This window comes from Oncorhynchus mykiss, chromosome 19 (assembly GCF_057628025.1).
Source record: "Oncorhynchus mykiss isolate SJ-2025 chromosome 19, ASM5762802v1, whole genome shotgun sequence".
Lineage (NCBI taxonomy): Eukaryota > Metazoa > Chordata > Actinopteri > Salmoniformes > Salmonidae > Oncorhynchus > Oncorhynchus mykiss.
Window position 1 is genome coordinate 51564958 of NC_143040.1, and position 23454 is coordinate 51588411.

Genomic DNA, 23454 nt, shown 5'->3' on the forward strand with positions numbered 1-23454 from the left:
CCTATTTTTTTATTTTTTTTGCCTCCACTGATGAGCATGTTTATAAACGGAATAACGTTTGGCTTCTCGAGGCAAGATATTTCAGTGGACATTAAATTGTTTATTTCCCTTTTTAAAGAATATCACATGATTTTAATACAAATTGTGAAGATCAACTGTACAGTTATGTACAATAAACAATATTCTCTTATCACATACATTACAATTCCCATTACTTTAACAGTTAGACATTTTTGTATTGAACCACTGTCCAAAACAACTTAGGGTTGTTGAGCATATTTAAAGGCTGCATCACAATTATATCAGCCATCTCAAAAATAAGCACAGATGCCTACAAACATTATTGCAAACATGGGCATGATATTTAAGACTAAGTAGCAGACAGCACAAGACTAAGTACCAGACAGCACAAGAGGATTTAGGGAAAAGTATAGTGACAGTTGTGTAATATAGATGGGCACAGACTGCTTCTCAATTTTATATTTATAAAATGTCAATTTAAACATGACCAAAAAAAATGGCTACATAGACAATTGTGCCACAGGACAGTAGCCTGCAATGCTCTCATAATGTATTTCAGAGTCACTAAACAGCCATAATCAGCAAAAAGTCTGACACCCCCATTTTACTGGTCACAGTTACAACATCAGTTGTAATTGAAAATGAAGATCTATACATTTTAACCACAACACATTACACAATGCTGAGAATGTCTTTTAGGATGCTGTCTGCAAGAAATGTTACATAGAATAGTTAGTTATAAAGCCCACACATATACATGGTACACTGTATAAAATGTTAGGGGACATACACTTCAATAGCTTAGAGCATCTCGTTGAGATATTAGTGTTATTTGACACAACTTAGGATAAGCGAATGTTGAATATGACAAACTACAGATGTGCTGTACTCATCTCTGTACCATGTTAGGATATGATGCACTACTGTTACCATTATGGAAAGATTATCGACATTGAAAACAAGCCAGTCCTATCCTATAGCCAAGGTAATCAATTATGATCTACAGTATGGCACAGTGACCTCTGACTCTGCACACTAGCTGCTCTTACGGGTCCCTTTGTCTAACATATGGTAGTACAACAGTATAATATTACCATGAAGGCACTGCAAAAGAAAATGTGATATAAAAGGTAACACAAGCTGATTCACACTAGTTCCAACTGCCACAAGTCTAATTGTGTTTCATTTACACCAGCACTGACTTTTCAGCGACACTCCATTTTACCTCAAATAATTACATCTGCAGAACCAGATCCTTCCAGCTTGTAATACTCATTGGGCCTTGCAACAGTTGAGGGATGTTTTCTTTGAAGGAAAATACACTGCCCTCATTCTGAACAACCATCAGTTCAGTCATTGGAAAGCCGTCGGCCATCACTCCTCCCCTTGCCACCATTTCTGGGATTCTTCCTGGCGTGCATCTGGGTGAAACTGGTTCCTCATGCCCCCAGCACGTTGTAGGTGGCCTCAGTGGTCATGATGAGAGGCTTGACCACAGATGAGGGGGCTGCTCGTGCTCACGCGTGGCCGTGTCATAGATGGTCAGAGCAGTGTCCGTGATTCCCTGTGGGGAATACGAATATTGAGTATGATTTATTACAGTCATGACAGGTAACTTCATCCTGTATTCAATCTTGTAGTGTGTAACACCAAGCAGCACTACAAGCAGATGAGATGCAAAATGTTAGCATCATGCAAGTTACCTCTTTTACAACACTAAGCGTTGGCTACACCTTCCCAGAGATTAACTGGCTGATGGGACAATCTGTAATGAGAGAACCGTTTTATTCTCTTTGTCTCCCTCTCATCGGATCCTGGAGATGTCATAGGCCGTCTCTGCTGCTGCCTGAAGAGCACAAATCAAACAAATTGTTTTGCATTACATGGAGCTTGATAAACTTGTAACACACAAGTTGAAAAGAGATGCAGGACAGTTACAACCTATACATGTATTTTTGGACTGGGGTGAGTTTTCTTTACCTGGATAGTTCGCACCATGCGATTGGTAAGTTCCAGAGCAGCCATAGCTGTGGAGGTTCCAATGGAGGCAGTACCACGCTGCAATCGCAATACAATCCGACCATCCTTCCGGTACTGCTCTATCGGGGGCCACACCAAGTCCCTAAATCCCTGGACTGAACACGAGGTGGAAAAGGAAAAGTGTGTTATTATTTGGTTAATGCAAAAAAGGCTGATTAGATCAGGATTTCTGATTTGACTTTGGTTTATTAAGACATCTATACATTAACATACTCTCAGATATACACTGGGTGTACAAAACATTCGACCAGTGGTCGAAAATGGGCCTTTGACGAAAGAGGACAAAGGAGACTGCCACGAATTGTGCAGAGCAACTGGTGGGCTACAGTTAGTCAACTGACTGGCCAGTACAAAATTGTTGCCCAAAGACCCATAAAAGAATGCACAACTCGTCATACCTTGACACGAATGGGGTATTGCAGCTGACGACCTTAGTTTCACTTCTTTCAGCAAAAAAACAAGAAACAGTAGTTGCAGTGGGCTAAGGAACGAAGACACTGGAGAATTGGAAAAACTTTGCCTGGTCTGATGAATCCTGGTTCCTGCTGTTTCACACTAATAGGAGACTAGGGTATGGAGAATGAGCACATGCATCCTTCATGCCACGTGTGGACATTGCAGGCTGGTGGTGATGGTGTGAGGTTTGTTTTCATGGCACACATTGGTCCCCTTGATAAAAGTGGAGCAATGTTTGAATGCCACATGATATCGGAACATCATTGCCAATCCGGTGCATCTCTTCATGGCAGCGGTGTATCCACCTGCGAATAAAAAAAATTCAGTGGCCTGCCCCATCACCAGATCTCAATCCAATTGAGCTGTGGGATGAGATAGAATAAGCAAGTCGGAGGGGAGATCCGCTACCAGCCAACTTGACAACTGTGGGAAGCATTGGAGTCAACATGGGCCAGCACCCCTGTGGAACACTTTCAACACCTTGTAGAGTCCATGCCTCAACAAATTGAGGCTGTTCTGAGGGAAAAAGGGGGTGCAACTCAATATCAGAAAGGTGTTCCTAATGTTTTGTACACTCAGTCTATGTATAACAATAGTCTTTAGGTTGAACCAAAAGCTTAGACTAATTTCCCTTGTGGACCAATTGGCCAAAACAAGCATGCCCTTAGTCATAATATATTGTGTGGTTCTGAGAGGCTTAGGCAGAATCTTCTTTAAAAAAAACAGTAATTTTAGGAACAGGCAAAATACTGTCTGATTTAATAGGTAAATACATTACAGTGCAACACCAGTTTATCAACTTACACATGTCCTACTTACCCAACTGTACCAGCGAGTGGACAGGTCCCACGCCACCCAACAGTCCTGGCAGCTGGTTATTTTTGATGTCGTTCAGCCACTCATTTATTGCATAGGAAAAGAGCTTATCCACTCCCAACAGTCTGGAAGAAAACCAATAATGTTCTTATGGTTTCTGCATACTGTATTTTTTATACTAGACACAATAGATTGTGTGTCATCATTTAACATCAGGAATAACCCAATTAAGTGTTGGTACGTCCTGTCATAACAAATCATACTAATATGAAGGGACTGTACTGATTAAACCTACCCTTGTCTGTAGCATAATCTCCTTAGTTTCAGCTCGGAGCAATTCAACTGTGTCAACCCAATCACAGTCCCAGGAAATGTTCCCTGAAACAGAGGAGCAGTGCAAGAAACATCAGCAAAATATTCTACTGTGAGAGTAAGAAATGCACATTCTTCATAAATGGAGCTTCTGCATTTGAATACTGTACATCATCGCTGGTTAACCAAAATATTGCACAATATGTAGGCTGCACAACACCAGTTGTCAAGTCTGTCAACACTGGAATCCCTGATCACAAAACTGAATGTGTTTGTAAACAGTATGTTTTTAGAGATTGTTAAAACAACATACTTGCTCCATTGAAACGTGTTTTCCATGGTAATCCAGACGAATAGGAACTTCAGAGGTAAACCAAAACTGAGGGAAATCAAACAAATATTTCATAATTTGCTAGCAAAACTCAAAAACGTCATTATTTGTGTGTAGAACACGTATAGTAAGATGAAGATAAGTTATGCCTTAACCCAAATTACATCAGGTGCCTGTCCACCTCTACAGAGTAAGGGACACCTACCTGAAGAAGATGGGCTGGTCAGTGAAGGATGATGCAGTGGCAGCCTCAGCTTCCCCAGTGTTGCTGTTACTGGATAAGGTGAGGCTGTTGATGCTGCAGCGGCTCTGGGCAGGCACAGAGATGATGGGCTCAGAGTCCTGGCTCCCACCTCCATGCTTAGTGAAGCTGCAGGACACCAGATGGCTTCTTCATTGAAACGCACAGGGCTGCAGACCAACAAATGCATCATCGAGGGTGAACATTTTGCTCGGAGACAAATCATGAAATTATTCAAATCTACTCAATATGCTACATTGTTCATAATGTACAAGCCTCTAGCCAAGGATCTTTTACCTTCTTGATCAGGTGGAGAAAATCTCAACTTCAGCAGCAAGGTTGGAAAAGAAGTCTTTCAAGAAAAACAATGCATCCTACAAGAAAATAAAAAAGCCAAGGTAATTTCAAAGGGATCAATAGTATAACTGAAAATGTGTTAAATGAGAGCATGTGAAAGCATTACATTTCCATGCCTTGAAATATTTTGGAAACCTCAGAAAGAGGTATGATTAACTGGATAAAACCAGCATGTTTATCTCTGGCTCACCTGATCGATGTTGAGACGAAGGGGCATGAGTGAGACTCGCAGACAGCATTCCAGGGGTGCTTGACCTGTCTCTGGACACATGTGCAGAGCCCGAACTGTTAGCTGCAAGAAAACAAAGAACAATATATAATATTAAGCAAATGTTTTTATCCAAAGTGACTTACAGTCACGCGTGCATACATTTTAAAGTATGAGTGGTTCTGGGATTAAAACCCACTATCCTGGCGTTGCTGGAGCCATGTTCTACCAACTGAGCTACAGAGAACCACAAACAAACACATTCAGCATAACCATGCTTTAACCACTATCATGTCTTTAATGTGACCACAATCACATGGACATTACTCTACATCAATCAAATGCATTTATAAAGCCCTTCTTACATCAGCTGATGTCACAAAGTGCTGTACAGAAACCCAGCATAAAACCCCAAACAGCAAGCAATGCAGGTGTAGAAGCACGGTGGCTAGGAAAAACTCCTTAGAAAGGCCAGAACCTAGGAAGAAACTTAAGAGAGGAACCAGGCTATGAGGGGTGGCCAATCCTCTTCTGGCTGTGCCAGGTGGAGATTATAACAGAACATGGTCAAGATGTTCAAATGTTCATAGATGACCAGCAGGGTCAAATAATAATAATCACAGTGGTTGTCGAGGGTGCAACAGGTCAGCACCTCAAGAGTAAATGTCAGTTGGCTTTTCATAGCCAATCATTCAGAGTCTCTCTATATGCATAATGTCTCTCACCATGTTGGAGTGGGCAGTGCGGGGCATCTCCTTTCTGGAGTAGAGGTACAGGAACTTGTTCATCTGGGAGATGGCCAGTCTGTCTCTGATCTCCAGGTCCTGGATGATGAACACCTGCCGGGACTGCACAAATATTTTCAGGTCTCTCCAGAGATGTTTGATCAGGTTCAAGTCTGGGCTCTGGCTGGGCCACTCAAGGACATTCAGAAACATGTCCCGAAGCCACTCCTGCGTTGTCTTGGCTGTGTGTAGGGTCGTTGTCCAGTTGGAAGGTGTTCATTAAGGATCATTAAGGATCTGTCTGTACTTTGCTCCATTCATCTTTCCCTCGATCCTGACTCGTGTCCCAGTCCCTAACGCTAACAAACATCCCCACAGCATGATGCTGCCACCACCATGCTTCACCGTAGGGATGGTGCCTGGTTTCCTCCAGATGTTACGCTTGGCATTCAGGCCAAAGAGTTCAATCTTGGTTTCATCAGACCAGAGAATCTTAATTCTCATGGTCTGAGAGTCCTTTAGGTGACTTTTGGCAAACTCAAGTGGGCTGTCATGTGCTTTTTACTGAAGAGAAAGGCCTGATTGGTGGAATGCTGCAGAGATGGTTGTCCTTAAGGAAAGTTCTCCCATTTCCACAGAGGAAGCTCTGTGCTCTGGAGCTCCGTCAGAGTGACCATCGGGTTCTTGGTCACTATCCTGACCAAGGCCCTTCTCCCGCGATTGCGCAGTTCGGCCCGGAGGCCAGCTCTTGGACGAGTCTTGGTGGTTCCAAACTTCTCACATTTAAGAATGACGGAGGCCACTGTGTTGTTGGGGACATTCAATGCTGCAGAAATGTTTAGGTACCCTTCCCCAGATCTGTGCCTCGACACAATCCTGTATTGGAACTCTATGGACAATTCCTTCGACCTCGTGTCTTGGTTTTTGCTCTGACATGCACTGTCAACTGTGGGACCTTATATAGACAGGTGTGTGCCTTCTCAAACCATGTCCAATCAATTGAATTTACCACAGGTGGACTCCACTCAAGTTGTAGAAATATCTCAAGGATGATCAATGGAAATAGGATGCACCTGAGCTCAATTTCGAGTCTTAAAGCAAAGTGTCTGAATACTTAAATAAAGTATTTCTGCTTTTTATTTTTAATATTTACAACTTTTCTTTACTTTCGCTTTGTCATTATGGGGTACTCTATGTAGATTGATGAGGAAAAAAATATGTCTGTAATGTAACAAAATTAGGAAAAAGTCAAGGGTTCTGAATACTTTCCGAATGCACTGTAGTCAATCAACAGCACCTGTAGTCTAGTGAGCAGCTCCACAAGTGGAGATGAAGGGTGGTGACTGAGGCAACACAGGCTCATCAGAAACATTCAGGAAGTCTATGATCTGTTACACACAACCAAGAATCACTGATCAGTCAGGAGTATGGTTCATCTGTTCAAAGGGATGCTTAAGCTGTATGACTAAGATAAGTTGTGGCATTGAACTGTACACAAACAACACCTTGGATTAACAGGTGTTGAGTTTACCTGGTCATACCAGCCCAGTTTGGGGGGGAACCACTCGGTGCTGGAGTGTGGCCCCTTTCATTCCCACCTCAATCAGGAACTCCTGCAGAGGAAACCCAGACCAACAGTGAGAAAATACAGTTGAAGTCGGAAGTTTACATACACTTAGGTTGGAGTCATTAAAACTAGTTTTTCTACCACTCCACAACTTTCTTGTTAACAAACTATAGTTTTGGCAAGTTGGTTAGGACATCTACTTTGTGCATGACACAAGTCATTTTTCCAACAATTATTTACAGACAGATTATTTCACTTCTAATTCCCTGTATCACAATTCCAGGGGGTCAGAAGTTTACATACACTAAGTTGACTGTGCCTTTAAACAGCTTGGAAAATTCCAGAAGATGATGTCATGGCTTTAGAAGCTTCTGATAGGCTAATTGACATAATTTGAGTCAATTAGAGGTGTACTCAGTGCCTCTTTGCTTGACATCATGGGAAAATCAAAAGAAATCAGCCAAGACCTCAGAAAAAAAAATGGTAATTGTAGACCTCCACAAGTCTGGTTCATCCTTGGGAGCAATTTCCAAACGCCTGAAGGTACCACGTTCATCTGTACGTACAATAGTACGCAAGTATAAACATCATGGGACCACGCAGCCATCATACCACTCAGGAAGGAGACGCGTTCTGTCTCATAGAGATGAACGTATTTGTGCGGAAAGTGCAAATCAATCCCAGAACAGCAGCAAAGGACCGTGTGAAGATGCTGGAGGAAACAGGTACAAAAGTATCTTTATCCACAGTAAAACGAGTCCTATATCGACATATCCTGAAAGGCCGCTCAAGGAAGAAGCCACTGCTACAAAACCGCCATAAAAAAGCCAGACTACGGTTTGCAACTGCACATGGGGAGAAAATGTCCTCTGGTCTGATGAAACAAAAATGTAACTGTTTGGCCATTATGGCCATCGTTGTGTTTGGAGGAAAGGGGGAGGGAGGCTTGCAAGCCAAAGAACACCATCCCAACCGTGAAGCACGGGGGTGGCAGCATCATGTTGTGAGAGTGCTTTGCTGCAGGAGAGACTGTTGCACTTCACAAAATAGATGGCATCATGAGGATGGAAAATTATGTGATATATTGAAGCAACATCTCAAGACATCAGTTAGGAAGTTAAAGCTTGGCCGCAAATGGGTCTTCCAAATGGACAATGACCCCAAGCATACTTCCAAAGTTGTGGCAAAATGCCTTAAGGACAACAAAGTCAAGGTATTGGAGTGGTCATCACAAAGCCCTGACCTCAATCCTATACAAAGTTTGCGGGCAGAACTGAAAAAGCGTGTGCAAGCAAGGAGGCCTACAAACCTGACTCAGTTACACCAGCTCTGTCAGGAGGAATGGGCCAACATTCACCCAACTTATTGTGGGAAGGTTGTGGAAGGCTTCACGAAACATTTGACCCAAGTTAAACAATTTAAAGGCAATGCTACCAAATATTAATAGTGTATGTACACTTCTGACCCACTGGGAATGTGATGAAAGAAATAATAGCTGAAATAAATCATTCTCTCTACTATTGTTCTGACATTTCACATTCTTAAAATAAAGTGGTGATCCTAACTGACCTAAGACAGAGATTTTTACTAGGACTAAATGTCAGGAATTGTGAAAAACTGAGTTCATCTGTACACCTTAGCCAAAAACATGTAAACTCAGTTTTTCACAATTCCTGACATTTTTGGCTGATTTCTTTTGATTTTCCCATGATGTCAAGCAAAGAGGCACTGAGTTTGAAGGTAGGCCTTGAAATACATCCACAGGTACACCTCCAATTGACTCAAATGATGTTAATTAGCGTATCAGAAGCTTCTAAAGCAGTGACATAATTTTAGGGAATTTTCCAAGCTGTTTAAAGGTACAGTCAACTTAGTGTATGTAAACTTCTGACCCGCTGGATCTGTGATACAGTGAATTATACGTGAAATAATTTGTCTGTAAACAATTGTTGGAAAAATGACTTGTGTCATGCACAAAGTAGATGTCCTAACTGACTTGCCAAAACTATAGTTTGTTAACAAGAAATTTGTGGATTGGTTGAAAAACGAGTTTTAATGACTCTAACCTAAGTGTATGTAAACTTCTGACTTCAACTGTATATCCTCATTATTGTTATTTTATTGTGATTACAATATATTTTTTTAACTTTAGTTTATTCATTTCTCCATTTTCTTAAAACTGCATTGTTGGTTACGGGCTTGTAAGTAAGCCTTTCACGGTAAGGTCTACACCTGATTTATTTAGTGCATGTGACAAATTTATTGTTGATCAATAATTATGTTAAAATTAGTGTTTCAATAATGATGTGTTCCTACCTCCTCATTCTCATAACCCGGCGTGAGGAAAAGGGGGAGGGTTTAGCCTTCCCAAAGTCACAGACATCATTCAGTGAGTGGGCTCCCCCTCCCACCTCCTCTTCCTCACCCGGGGATTGGTCTTCAGCCCCCTCGTTCTCCTCAGCAGTCACACGCTCCAGGATGGAGTGGACAGCGGTGGGGTTGACTTTCAGCACCACTCTGGAGGGACAGGGGAGGGTTAGTAAGGAGTTTCACAACATCTAAGGATTAAGGTGTAGGTATGACATGAAGCAGTACAGTACTACATGGACAGATGTACAGTACCTGGGCCAGTCAAACTTCCCACTGTCAGAGATGGTCATGTTCCCATCCATAGTGTGGGAGACCCTGAGGAACCTGCCTTCAGGCTGGTCCTCCTTTTCCTGAACCTCCCTGTGAAAATTGATGAAAAATTAGTACATGAATGATGTGTATCAAAAGTGGTTCTGGTTTTGAGGCTACTCTGTCCATTAGCAGCTGGATGACACATACCGACTAGCTCCTTGAAGGTGAGCTCCATCTTGGTCTGCTCCCCTGTGAACTCTGTCTTCACCTCCAGGTCCTCCAGGTCCAGGTACAGAACCTTCTTCTGCGAGGACTTCTTAAACCAGGGGCCCCTCTCCTGGTCCGAGCGCAGGTCTGGGATAGGGAAGCGCACCACCAGGCTCAACACAGGCGTTGACTGTTATCGACAAGTGGGTGTTGGCCGGAGTACGGCTGTCATCAAGGAAGACCTCTGTAAAGGCCTTGTGCTGTGGGGTGGAAGCAGAAAACAGCATTTGATGTGATGTTTTTCATATTTACTGCAACAACAGGCAACTCCTTCAAACACAAGTTTACAAAAATCTTTACAATGTAGAAATGCTGATATGACTGCTAAAAAGCCCTGAAAGAGCCTTGAGACAAAGTAGTGTGAAGACAGTCCTCACCAAGCTGACATGTTTATTATAGGACGTGTATATGTGAGAGGCCATCATCTCCGCAGTGACCAGCTTCTGTGGCTGCAGCAGAGAGTTGAGGCGGTCCACAATGCTGATATCCACTTCAGAGCGGACCGCCCCCAACTCCACCTGAAAGTCAGCCTTCCTGGGCATGGTACCCAAACGCACCTGTCAGCCCTGGACAAAGGAGTGTAAGGGGGTACTGTATCAGGCACTGTACAGAATTAGTTACATACAATGTGGGCCGAATCCTAACTTGAGATCCACACATGTAATTTCAATTCCCACACAAATCTCCCTTTGACATTAATGCATAAGTGATGCAAAATTAAGTTTAATTTACTTGAGTGTTGCAAATTGGGTTGCGGAACTGGGAATCCAATCACAGTGCATTCATTGCAGCTTCTAATCTCACTAAGATGTGCTCTTACCTGCGGCCCTCTGCGTTCAGACAGTTTGTAGTGCAGGTGGAGGCAGATGGCAGATGGTGCCTCAGCGGTGACAGGGGTGTCAAATGTCAGGAGCTGAGGTATGACAGACAGAGAGAACATAAATGCATCTCTATAAGCACATGTATGCCTAGATCCCAAAATGTATTTGAACATCAGTTACAATATCAAATCCAATCAAAGTGTATGTCACATGCGCTGAATACAACAGGTGTATTAACAGGAAGACCTTACAGTGAAATGCTAACTTACAAGCCCTTAACCAACAATGCAGTTTTAAGAAAATACCAACAACAAACAAAGTAAGAGATAAGAATAACAAATTATTAAAGAGCAGGAGTAAATAACAAAAGTGGGGCTTTGTACAGGGGGTACAGGTACAGAGTAAATGTGCGGGGGCACCGGTGTCGAGGTAATTTAGGTAATATGTACATGTGGGTAGAGTTATTAAAGTGACTATGCATGGATAATTGCAGAGAGTAAGCAGCAGTGTTCTGGGGGAGGGGGCAAGGCAAATAGTCTGGGTAGCCATTTGATTAGCTGTTCAGGAGTCTTATGGCTTGTGGGAAGAAGCTATTTAGGAGCCTCTTGGACCTAGAGTTGGCGCTCCGGTACCGCTTGCTGTGCAGTAGCAGAGACAACAGTCTATGACTAGGGTGGCAGGAGTCTTACAATTTTTAGGGCCTTCCCCTGACACCGCCTGGTATAGAGGACCTGGATGGCAGGAAGCTTGATCCCAGTGATGTACTGGGGCCGAACGCACTACCCTCTGTAGTGCCTTGCGGTCGGAGGCCGAGCATTTACCATACCAGGCAGTGATGCAACCCGTCAGGATGCTCTCGATTGTGCAGCTGTAAAACCTTCTGAGGATCTGAGGACTCATGCCAAATCTTTTCAGTCTCCTGAGGGGGAATAGATATTTTGTTATACCCTCTTCACAACTGTCTTGGTGTGCTTGGACCATGTTAGTTTGTTGGTGATGTGGACACCAAGGAACTTCAAGCTCTCAACCTGCTCCACTGCAGCCCTGTCGATGAGAATGGGGGCATGTTCGGTCCTCCTTTTTCTATAGTCCACGATCATCTCCTTTGTCTTGATCACGATGAGGGAGAGGTTGTTGTCCTTGCACCACAAAATCAGGTCTCTGACCTCCCCCCTATAGGCTGTCTTATCGTTGTCAGGCTTACCACTGTTGTCATCAGCAAACTTAATGATGGTGTTGGAGTCGTGCCTGGCCGTGCAGTCATGAGTGAACAGGGAGTACAGGAGGGGACTGAGAACGCACCCCTGAGGGGCCCCCGTGTTGAGGATCAGCGTGGCGGATGTGTTGTTACCTACCCTTACCACCTGGGGGCTGCCCGTCAGGAAGTCCAGGATCCAGTTGCAGGGGAGGTGTTTATTCCCAGGGTCCATAGCTTAGTGATGAGCTTTGAGGGCACTATGGTTTTGAACGATGAGCTGTAGTCAATGAATAGCATTCTCCTCTTGTCCAGGTGTGAAAGGGCAGTGTGGAGTGCAATAGAGATTGCATCATCTGTAGATCTGTTGATGCAGTATGTAAATTGGAGTGGGTCTAGGGTTTCTGGGATAATTGTGTTTATAGGCTGCAGAGAGCGCAATCACAGTCGTCTGGAACAGCTGATGCTCTCATGCATGTTTCAGCGTTACTTGCCTCAAAGCAAGCATAGAAGTAGTTTAGCTCGTCTGGTAGGCTCATGTCCCTGGGCTGCTCTCGGCTGTGCTTCCCTTTGTAGTCTGTAATAGTTTGCAGACCCTGCCACATCCAACGAGTGTCGGAGCCGGTGTAGTACGATTCGATCTTAGTCCTGTATTGACGCTTTGCCTGTTTGATGGTTCATCAGACAGCATAGCGGGATTTCTTATAAGCTTCTGGGTTAGAGTCCTGCTCCTTGAAACCGGGACTCTAGCTTAGTGCGAATGTTGCCTGGTTGGTGTATGTATGTACAGTCACTGTAGGGACGACGTCCTCGATGCACTTATTGATAAAGCCAGTGACTGGGACAGTTCAATTCTGCCACTAAGGTGACCGATCTGCATGGGTTTAAAGAGTGTTGCTGAGGAAACAGGCTTTGTGCACTGGGGGTGTGGCTCACAGATGATTCTAGGGTTCCAGCTGGGGGATAGCTTGGCCCCTGTCTCCTGGGGGGGTGCAAAAATGGGGTGCGTTAGTATAGGTTCTCTATGCTTCCAAACTACACAGAGGATTATTTTAATGTAGACTCACTGTTGGGGTGGGTGAGGACTTGAAGCCGGCTCTAGCCGCCTCTGAGAACTCGTCCCAGAAGACGGTGACTCCCTCCAGCTGCAAGTTTTTATGTGCAAATGTGGTGGGTTGGTGCACATTTACACTGGAGCTTTCACCAGTCTCATCACAGTAAACAATCCTGAACAACACAACACAGATAAGGATGTAAGAGCTCATGTAGAGTGTAAATGTATGAAATCAGAAATACCCAAGTTAAAGGTATTAGGCACTAGTTCAAGATAAAATGTGCAATTAGTTCCCTACTTGTAACCTCAACTTACTTGTTGATGTGCAACAAGACCGATTCCTGTTTTGGAATTTTCTGGAAAATGTTAGATTCTGAGAACAGTGTCCAAAAAAGTCACCTTGACCCTTCTCAGAACTAATGAAATGACAAAGAAGACTTTGTTATCAATCCTCTGATGCTTGGAAAGAAAGCCCACTCAAGTGTTGTTGTATGGTAATGATCTACCACACCCGTCTCTATGGTCTCTGCAAACCTCTCCAATCCCTCCAATGGCTGGAAGCTCTCCCCCAAGTCATCTGTTAGTCTCTAGCTCAGACACTCTTTGGCAAGCTGCATGCTGCTCGTCATGAAGCTGGACCAATACATGGTTTCCATACCTGAGGCTAGTGGCACACAAGGGTCAACATTGTCAACATGGTTTATTTATCTGTAGTCGATGTGAAATCGCTAGCTAGTTAGCTGTGTGTGCACTAGTAGCAGCCATAATGCAATGATGATGATGAAGAGACAGAGATGGAGGTGATTGAGGGGATCCCTTGATTGAGGTGTCCCCTCACCCATACGTGGTCTGGGTCTGAACACCATCTCCAACCCCTTGACTTCCAGGGCACAGTTCTCCTGCAGCAGACACCCATGGTACGGTCAGAGAGATGGTCTGGATGAAGCCCTCTATTACCTTGAAGGGGGCATCCACTGAATCAAGGATCTCATTTAAAGACTGAGGGGGGAGAAAAAGCTCTCAGGCAAAGGTACACTGTCAGTATGTATGTCAATACAAATCCCATTATTAATATTTGCTTAGTTACATAACAAAGGTTGAACTTACCCACTTGTCCAACGGCACTTGTGCCAGTGATCCAGTGCCTTGATAGAGGTCTAAACTAAGCTGATCTAAGCTCAGCTTCTCTTGTAGGAAATTGCCCAAATACCGATGCAAAAGGTATCTGCATGCCCGCTTCTTTATAGATTCAGAAAATGGCCAAGTCATGTTGGTCTGATAATTGTGGTGGCTTCCAAATGGCTGTTGAATTCAGTATTCAACAAATGTTGTATGGAGAAAAATTATCTTCAAATAATTTAGCATTGGTAGTATCAGTCTTGTCATTCTAATGACTTCCAAAAGACAGGAAAACATCCTTTTACACACAGAGAGAAGGAGATACGTGGCAATAATTTCAACTTCAGTTTGCCGTACCTGCCAATGAGATGAAACATAACATTTAAACTCTCAACTATACATTTGATCACCACACTAGATGACAAGTTATTCAGTACCAGTAAGTTACCATGTACAGTAGCAATATTATTGTCACTCGTAGGAGAGGTAGACAGCATTACTGTTAGTAGCTGCATGTTAGTTACATCACCCTAACCCTTAATTCTAAGCTTCGGGCTAAAATCGAAACCGAATGGGTGGCATTATCAGCTAGCCAAAACGGTCTCTGGCATCACGTCATTGCTTGCTAACGCCGGGTGTCTGCTCACTTGATAATCCTGTCCATACCGCTAACTGAAAAAATCCGACATCTAGGTTTATTTTAATGGTTTGACAATACTGCTAGCCCCAAAATAATCTTACAGTTTGATATCAATGATGTAGTTAGTACGACAGGCTTGTAGGGTATGTCAATGGCTATCAAATTAAGTCCCCACAGCATCGACTTGTTGTTTCTCGTCTGTGATTGTTTATTAGTTAGCAGCGAGCTAGCATTTACCTCTTTAACATCTTGAATATAGCTCAACTGACATGGTAAGGCAGTATGTTACATGTCATATAATGGGTTCTATATAGCAATTTAATCACATAATAGCTTTAATTTCTCACATTCTGTATGAATGGTTTACAAACAGTTTCATGACTCCACAACGTTGACGCTTTCCACGTTCCGCTGTACGTAAAAAGACAGACGGAAGTACACATTCAAACTCCACCCCCGTTCTGCGTAAATCAACTAAAAAAATGTACTGCGCATATGCTTCTAGCAAAGCCTTTTCATCCACAAGCCATTCCACTTGAACTTTTTCGCATGACTTCTGAATAATTGCAATGTTGAAAGAGAAGGTGTTATCACAATATTTAACTACGGTGGTGTTAAAACAGAACAACTGGCATTGATCAGAATATTTTGATAACTGGAATTGTGAGTCGTTACTGATTGTCCTGTTTGTGACAATCTTGATTATTATTATTTTAAATTATTTTGTTATTGATAGTGTTAATGAATAATTTCCAAAGTACGCTTTGGCAATATCTACATTGTTAAGTCATGCTGATAAAGCAATAGAAATTGAAATCTTCATGACAGAAATCTTTGTTGATCACCCGGAAGTACAGTAAAAACAACCACGGAGGAGGTGAGTATAACGCAGCTAGAAAAACTCATTTGACAAAAATGACAATATTTCCTGAGACTGTTGACGTTTACAATAATTCATGATTATGTCATTGTAAAAACAATTCCTACTAAAAAGAGAACCCATAGCCACGGATAATGGCTGCTATTGACCGTAAGCTAGCTAGCAAGCTAACATGGTGTTGATGGTGGACTGTCTTGTCACTGAATGATAAGTGGTAAACAGTAATAACTATGTTATTGGATACTAGCGCTAGTCATACTCTAACTCATCACAATAGTTTTCACATTATTCATTAATTAATTCAAAACAATCACAACACACCAGCCTTCAAAGCTCTACTAATGTTTGTTAAAAATCACGGACTGGGCCCACCCACCAAAAATAGTAAACCCTTGAGCTAACGTTAGGTGGATTCCATGATGGTGGAACTTGCTTGTATCATCTACCTCCTTGAACATAGTGCGAGGAACGTTCATTTGAAGCTTTACATCTTAGTTTACAATGTATCCGATGACCACAAAAACACATGTATTATTGTATGATAAAACACTTGTAGTTAAAACAGTTGTACTTAGCTAGCATATAGCTACTATACTTAATTTTCTGATTGCACCTTTAACCTCACAGTTGTGTCTGGTGTTTTTGTGTGTGTCTGGTGAAGAAGATGGAGATAGACTACCAACCAGAGGACTCGCCTGTCTCCTTATTCGATGAAGACTGTATTGATCACGTGAAGGACATGAGGTTGGAAGCAGAGGCAGTGGTCAGCGATGTGTTATTCGCCGTGTCTGAAATGTATGTGTCCTCAAATTTGGACAGTGCTTTGGCTGTGGCCTACATCAACGTGGAAACAAGAGAGGGCAATCGCTATTGCCTTGAGCTCAATGAAGCTGGACTAAGGGTGAGGGATATCAACAGTATTTAATTTGTGCCATTATTTGATTTGTGCTGTTCAGCTGTTATTCTGTGTAGGCCTACTGGTATATGATTGACACTCTCTATTTTTATCTTACAGGTGGTTGGCTACGCTTTTGACCAGGTGGATGAGAGCTTGAGCACCCAATACTTTGAGACTATTTATTCACTGCTGGATACCCTCAGCCCAGGCTACAGAGAAGCTTTTGGGAATGCCCTGCTACAGCGATTGGAGAGGCTGCAGCAAAATGGACAATGAAAGACCAAATGGAGCTAATGATGTGGAAGTGAAACAAGGGTTGTAGGGACATCAATTGTACTATATGAATACAAACATAGCAACCTTTCTCATCAGGTTATTGACCAGACATCTAGCTACTACTACAGTACTAATGTACTACTAAAAGGCTCTGCGTGGTCAATCCGACGTCTGCAGTGACCATACTGCATTTATTGCGATACGGCCTCTGCAGAAGTCAGGGCATTTATACTTCTTGCGCTTAGAGGAGTAGAGCAGAGCTGTTATGAAGGAAGTGAGTTTGTGTATATACAGGACCTCCCGCCCCACCTACCATCAACCAATTATGTCAATGTGGAGCTATACAGAGCCCTCCGCATTGGGTTTCATATTCATGTTATTCACAGCAATGATTTAGACCTGCTGTGTCAGTCTGTGACCAGGATTATCTTCTGTCATCATTCACATTCAGGTTTCGTGGCTTTTGTAAAGAACTGTCTGTTTGACAGTATGCCGCAGTGTTTACACCCCCCGGAACTCTCACACTTCATTAACCCTGCTGTACTTCTACATAGGTAGATTATACTTTAAGTATGTTACTTAAGGGCCTCCCAAGTGGAACAAATGTCTAAGGCACTTCATCACTATGCTAGAGGTGTCACTACAGACCCGGGTTCGATCCCAGGCTGTGTCGCAGCCGGCCAGGCGCATGCATGCTGATTACCATCGCCAGTTGTACGGCGCGAGCAGTCCGGCTTGGCAGGGTTGTGTTTTGGAGGATGCATGGCTCTCGACCTTCGCCTCTCCTGAGTCTTTAAGGGAGTTGCAGCGATGGGACAAGACTGTAACTACTAATTGGGGAGAAAAAGTACCAAAAATATATACAAATTCAAAATGTATGTTACTTAATGAAGTTGTCCTCTGCCATCCACTGAAATAAGTATATTTGGCCTTTTATGTACATCAGCGAGTGCATGTCCCATTGAAACAGCCAAAGAGAGAGAAAGAAGATGTGGGGATTGTTTTCAAAATCCATCAACCACCCCCTCTGATGTTATGACTCATAAACTGCCTTAATGATTGACCATGGTATGCTCTTTGGCAAAATAATGTAAAGTACAAATCATTTACATAACCCATGTCTTAGTTACTGAAGTGTTCATTGTTGTCATGGTAGTTAAACATTTATTTTTTGTCACTTTTCATTTAACACTCCTGAGTTTTGAATAACATTAAGAAGGGTCAAATATTATTCCAAACAGTCAAGTGGCCATTATTAGAAGGGTTTCAAGGTCTGCTTTTGTTATTTGGGCAAATCTAATTTATGCATTTCAAACAAGGAAATTCATTTTCATTTACTATTCACATTACTGTTATGAATACTAAATACAGATGTTGGTATTGACCTGATAGTTTGAGAAGAGGTCAGATGAGGGAGACATTTTATGAAAAATGTGAGCTACAGTTTTGTGTGGTTGAATTGAGGACTTCCTGGTGTCTGTCATATAGTATATTCTCATTTATGTTTCTCTGTTAAGTACCCCAAGCTATCATACTTTTTAGGCAAACAATTAAAGCACCTGAAGATGAGTTGAAGAAGATGTATCATTGATAAACAAACTGATTTTAGTTCCTCAGTAAAAAGCACAGAAGATATGAGTGTTTACTACTGATTCCACAACTGAGAGTCAACAGTATTTTAATTAATTCAGATTTTGTGAAGATGCTTGAGGATGTTGGCTCCAAGTCCTATCAGTTTTACAGTTCTGGTCATTTTCCACAGTTATCGTAATTTGTGTTGAGAATTTAGTTGTGTGTGAAATAAATGATCGCCCATTGTAGTGTAATTTAAATTTACTTAGTATCAAATCAGTTTACCCTGTGAATGTCATTAGAATTTTTACTGTCATTGTTTGATGCTGACATTATTGCAGACCAACAAAAGCTAGTTAAATACATTTAATTTCCTTGTAATCTGCAATTTTGTTGTACTTATTGCTTTTGAAATGAGTGATGTGTGTGCATCGGTTTTTACCAAGGTGAATGAGTAAACCCAGTTATCCCATGTAATAAATTCTTAGGATCTTGAGAATGCTGAGGCATGTGTTATGTTATTTTATTTGGTTATGAGCTTTGAAAGTTCAACAGCACACAACAGCATTTTATTTTGAGACATTTGCTTGTCCTTAATGCTAATCAGATGTGAAGGCAAATTACCAAAAAGGTAAAACTATAATACTACAAAATGTAACATTAAATAAAGACTATTATATGTAACTATTTAGACATCTTGGTTTTAATATCTAGCCATTGCTGTTTGACAGTACAGAAGAAGAAAGAATCCCCTCCCAAAGTACTGAGTTACAACATATTTAGCAGCCAAAAGGAAATACAGTACATGCCTAATAGCTTTTCAGACAACACAGCAGCCAGTAAAAAATAAGCAAATATCTAGAAAGTTGCACCGCATTGCAATGTAAATAAAGTCTAGGAATTGATTGTCCACAGGAACATTAACAGACTCATTCTGATCAATTTTTGACACTATTTGGGAGATGACTGAGTAGAATTTAGCAATACTTGGGTCATTCCATCAAATCAGTACCTTTTGGGTAGCGTAATATACTGTATATATCTTTTTTCATCTAATTTTAACAGTCTGTCATGAAGAGCACAGGTTCAACTTAATAAATCAAGTTTTTCCCCATCTCAAAAGGTTAAATAAAGTATATGACTATAGTAAGTGCCCATTAAGTGTCAAATAAAGTAACGGGGTTGACGATTTCATCTTAAATCAGCCATAAATCCGGTTGTAACGGGGAATGGAAGCCTGCTGTGTGCAGCAGGGAGGAAATTGTCAAAGACTCCAGCCACCCAAGTCATAGACTGTTCTCTCTGCTACTGTTCTCTCTGCTACTGTTCTCTCTGCTACTGTTCTCTCTGCTACTGCTCTCTCTGCTACTGCACGGTAAGCTGTATTGGAGTGCCAAAAACTGAAGAGCTCGTTAACAGCTTCTACCCCCCAAGCCATAAGACTGCTGATCAGTTCATCAAATGGCTACCCAGACTATTTACATTGACCCCCTTATCTTATTCTAATCTATTCTTGTTTTTTTTGCACTGACTCTCTTGCACAAGTACACTCACTGGACTCTAACCACATACTCACACATACTAATACTGACACTCCAACAACACACACACACATATTGACGCCACACACATACATTCACCTTCCTCCACATTCGCTACTGCTACTCTCTGTTTATTATCTATGCATAGTCAATTTACCCCTACCTACATGTACACATTAACTCGACTAACCAATACCCCAGCACATTGAGTCGGTAGCAGTACCCCTGGTGTATAGCCTCGTTATTTTGATCTTATTGTGTTACTATCTTTCCTTTAGTTTATTTAGCAACATTTTTAATATTTGTTTCTATTTTTACTCTGTATTGTTGGTTAAGGGCTCATAAAGTAAGCATTTCACGTTAAGGTCTACTACACCTGTTATGTTGGGCACATGTAATACAATCTGATTTGATACAGTGCCTTGCGAAAGTATTCGGCCCCCTTGAACTTTGCGACCTTTTGCCACATTTCAGGCTTCAAACATAAAGATATAAAACTGTATTTTTTTGTGAAGAATCAACAACAAGTGGGACACAATCATGAAGTGGAACAACATTTATTTGGATATTTCAAACTTTTTTAACAAATCAAAAACTGAAAAATTGGGCGTGCAAAATTATTCAGCCCCCTTAAGTTAATACTTTGTAGCGCAACCTTTTGCTGCGATTACAGCTGTAAGTCGCTTGGGGTATGTCTATCAGTTTTGCACAACGAGAGACTGAAATTTTTTCCCATTCCTCCTTGCAAAACAGCTCGAGCTCAGTGAGGTTGGATGGAGAGCATTTGTGAACAGCAGTTTTCAGTTCTTTCCACATATTCTCGATTGGATTCAGGTCTGGACTTTGACTTGGCCATTCTAACACCTGGATATGTTTATTTTTGAACCATTCCATTGTAGATTTTGCTTTATGTTTTGGATCATTGTTTTGTTGGAAGACAAATCTCCGTCCCAGTCTCAGGTCTTTTGCAGACTCCATCAGGTTTTCTTCAAGAATGGTCCTGTATTTGGCTCCATCCATCTTCCCATCAATTTTAACCATCTTCCCTGTCCCTGCTGAAGAAAAGCAGGCCCAAACCATGATGCTGCCACCACCATGTTTGACAGTGGGGATGGTGTGTTCAGGGTGATGAGCTGTGTTGCTTTTACACCAAACATAACGTTTTGCATTGTTGCCAAAAAGTTCAATTTTGGTTTCATCTGACCAGAGCACCTTCTTACACATGTTTGGTGTGTCTCCCAGGTGGCTTGTGGCAAACTTTAAACAACACTTTTATGGATATCTTTAAGAAATGGCTTTCTTCTTGCCACTCTTCCATAAAGGCCAGATTTGTGCAATATACGACTGATTGTTGTCCTATGGACAGAGTCTCCCACCTCCGCTGTAGATCTCTGCAGTTCATCCAGAGTGATCATGGGCCTCTTGGCTGCATCTTTGATCAGTCTTCTCCTTGTATGAGCTGAAAGTTTAGAGGGACGGCCAGGTCTTGGTAGATTTGCAGTGGTCTGATACTCCTTCCATTTCAATATTATCGCTTGCACAGTGCTCCTTGGGATGTTTAAAGCTTGGGAAATCTTTTTGTATCCAAATCCGGCTTTAAACTTCTTCACAACAGTATCTCGGACCTGCCTGGTGTGTTCCTTGTTCTTCATGATGCTCTCTGCGCTTTTAACGGACCTCTGAGACTATCACAGTGCAGGTGCATTTATATGGAGACATGATTACACACAGGTGGATTGTATTTATCATCATTAGTCATTTAGGTCAACATTGGATCATTCAGAGATCCTCACTGAACTTCTGGAGAGAGTTTGCTGCACTGAAAGTAAAGGGGCTGAATAATTTTGCACGCCCAATTTTTCAGTTTTTGATTTGTTAAAAAAGTTTGAAATATCCAATAAATGTCGTTCCACTTCATGATTGTGTCCCACTTGTTGTTGATTCTTCACAAAAAAATACAGTTTTATATCTTTATGTTTGAAGCCTGAAATGTGGCAAAAGGTCGCAAAGTTCAAGGGGGCCGAATACTTTCGCAAGGCACTGTATGTATACTGTAGCTAAGAAAGTAATACTAAGTGTATGTTATGTAGTAAGCTGTTAGTAGCCCATGTGCCTCACCCTAATACTTTGGTCCCTTTCCCCCTCATAACTTAGCCTACTGTTCTGACTTGCTGGTGCACAAGTAGTGTATAGCCTGTTTTGGGGAAATGTAATCATAGAATATTGTAAGCGCTTTCATTGTCTGCTTATATCCGCTTTTATTTATCCCACGGTTCAGACAGCAAAAGTGCTGAACAAATAGTTATATTGACTACATCCGTCCTGTCTTGCTCATTAATGTCTTAATCGAAATTACGGATTGCCTCTTATCTGCTTGTGGTTTGCTTACATGCTGACGACACCGCTTGCGTCACGTGCGCTCGCATTGCAAAATAAATGTACACATACATGTTATTCCATTGTTGCACCCACACTGCTCGCGTGCATTGTCGTAGTCAGACACTAAAATAGAACTTGATTCTATTTGTGACACTTGAAGTCCTGCCTCTCCCATCTCCTCGTTGGTTTTTAGGAGCATTTATGATTGAAAGATGAACTGAGGTCCACACTCCAGTCCAGTTGGTTGTGGTAATGCACCTTAAAGTTGGTTGTCAATCGTCATATAAAGTCTAAAAAGAAGAAGCCTGGAGGAGAGATTACTAAAAACAAACTCAGTTTACTGTTTTATCTGTGGATTAATTGCCAGAGTAAAGGACCTTGTGCATTTCAGGTAAAATAACAATCCAATGTTTATATCCCAGGACAAATTAGCTAGCAACAGCAAGCTAACAAGCTAAATTGCCATAAATGTTTAATGTTTTTCGCCTGTCCCCAAATTAATATAATTGGTTCAGAGTTTGTTTTGATATTTCAACCTGCGTGTCCTGATCGCGTCTGGTGTGGGTGGACAAAATCAACTTGCGCTTGATGGCGCGTGCGGTCTGGTCAGCATGTTATGCCATAGTCTGTACATCTACATTTTCAGTATAAATCACATTTGTTTAAGTAAGTCAGCCATATCAGCTATGCTTTTTTTTAAAGGCAGTAAATGAGGCTGAATTAACTGTTTCGCTGCCATATAAGGCTCCACCAGGTGTAGCAGTGGTAAGGATTCACTCTATGATTCTGAAAAGAAAGCCCTGCTGTTAGGACAGCTTTATGTAGGCCCTAACAGTTTGTGGGCACCGTTTGTCACTGTTATAGTGCAACTAATGTATAATTTAGTGTTGTGTAGTGGGTTTGCTGGCATTTATCTAAAAATGTTTTGGGGAGTTTGCTCCACCAAGATTGACATGCTAAAATCGCCACTGATGTTAGCTAATCCTTCCCCTAATCATAACCCTTTTAGCTAACCATTCCCTTAACCTTAATCCTTTAACCTAACTCCTAACCTTAACACTAGCTAACGTTATCATTAGCCAACTAGCCACCTTTCACAACAACAAATTGGAATTC

At 41.9% G+C, this 23454-nt stretch overlaps 1 protein-coding gene and 1 pseudogene across 3 annotated transcripts; one reads left to right on the plus strand and one right to left on the minus strand.

Moving 5' to 3' along the window:
• Window positions 1-109: 109 nt before the first annotated feature.
• On the minus strand, window positions 110-15241 carry LOC110498355 (autophagy-related protein 2 homolog B-like; annotated as a pseudogene). The gene is made up of 20 exons (XR_016488703.1): window positions 15140-15241; window positions 14141-14509; window positions 13349-14032; window positions 13047-13206; window positions 12916-12961; window positions 10784-10876; window positions 10341-10529; window positions 9900-10163; window positions 9697-9804; window positions 9391-9591; window positions 5508-5778; window positions 4765-4866; window positions 4515-4591; window positions 4182-4387; window positions 3959-4022; window positions 3629-3711; window positions 3337-3458; window positions 2002-2156; window positions 1725-1867; window positions 110-1585 (listed from the first exon to the last, which is right to left on the minus strand). The product of XR_016488703.1 is annotated as an autophagy-related protein 2 homolog B-like (transcript).
• Window positions 15238-19102, plus strand: gskip (gsk3b interacting protein). 2 transcript variants are annotated; one of them, XM_021574369.3, is made up of 3 exons: window positions 15238-15669; window positions 16334-16573; window positions 16688-19102. In XM_021574369.3, exons 2-3 carry the CDS (start codon window positions 16337-16339, stop codon window positions 16844-16846), a joined length of 396 nt encoding a protein of 131 aa, XP_021430044.1. In that variant the 5' UTR covers window positions 15238-15669; window positions 16334-16336; the 3' UTR covers window positions 16847-19102. The 2 variants fall into 2 exon arrangements, with proteins under 2 accessions (XP_021430044.1, XP_021430046.1); XM_021574371.3 differs by having other exon boundaries at window positions 15254-15669; window positions 16337-16573.
• The last annotated feature ends 4352 nt before the right edge of the window (window positions 19103-23454 follow it).

Excerpts from the sequence above, each read along its gene's own strand:
- gskip (XM_021574369.3), top strand. The coding sequence starts at position 16,337 with ATGGAGATAGACTACCAACCAGAGGACTCGCCTGTCTCCTTATTCGAT. Across the intron at positions 16,574-16,687 it reads TCAATGAAGCTGGACTAAGG|GTGGTTGGCTACGCTTTTGA; the intron begins GTGAGGGATATC and ends TTTATCTTACAG.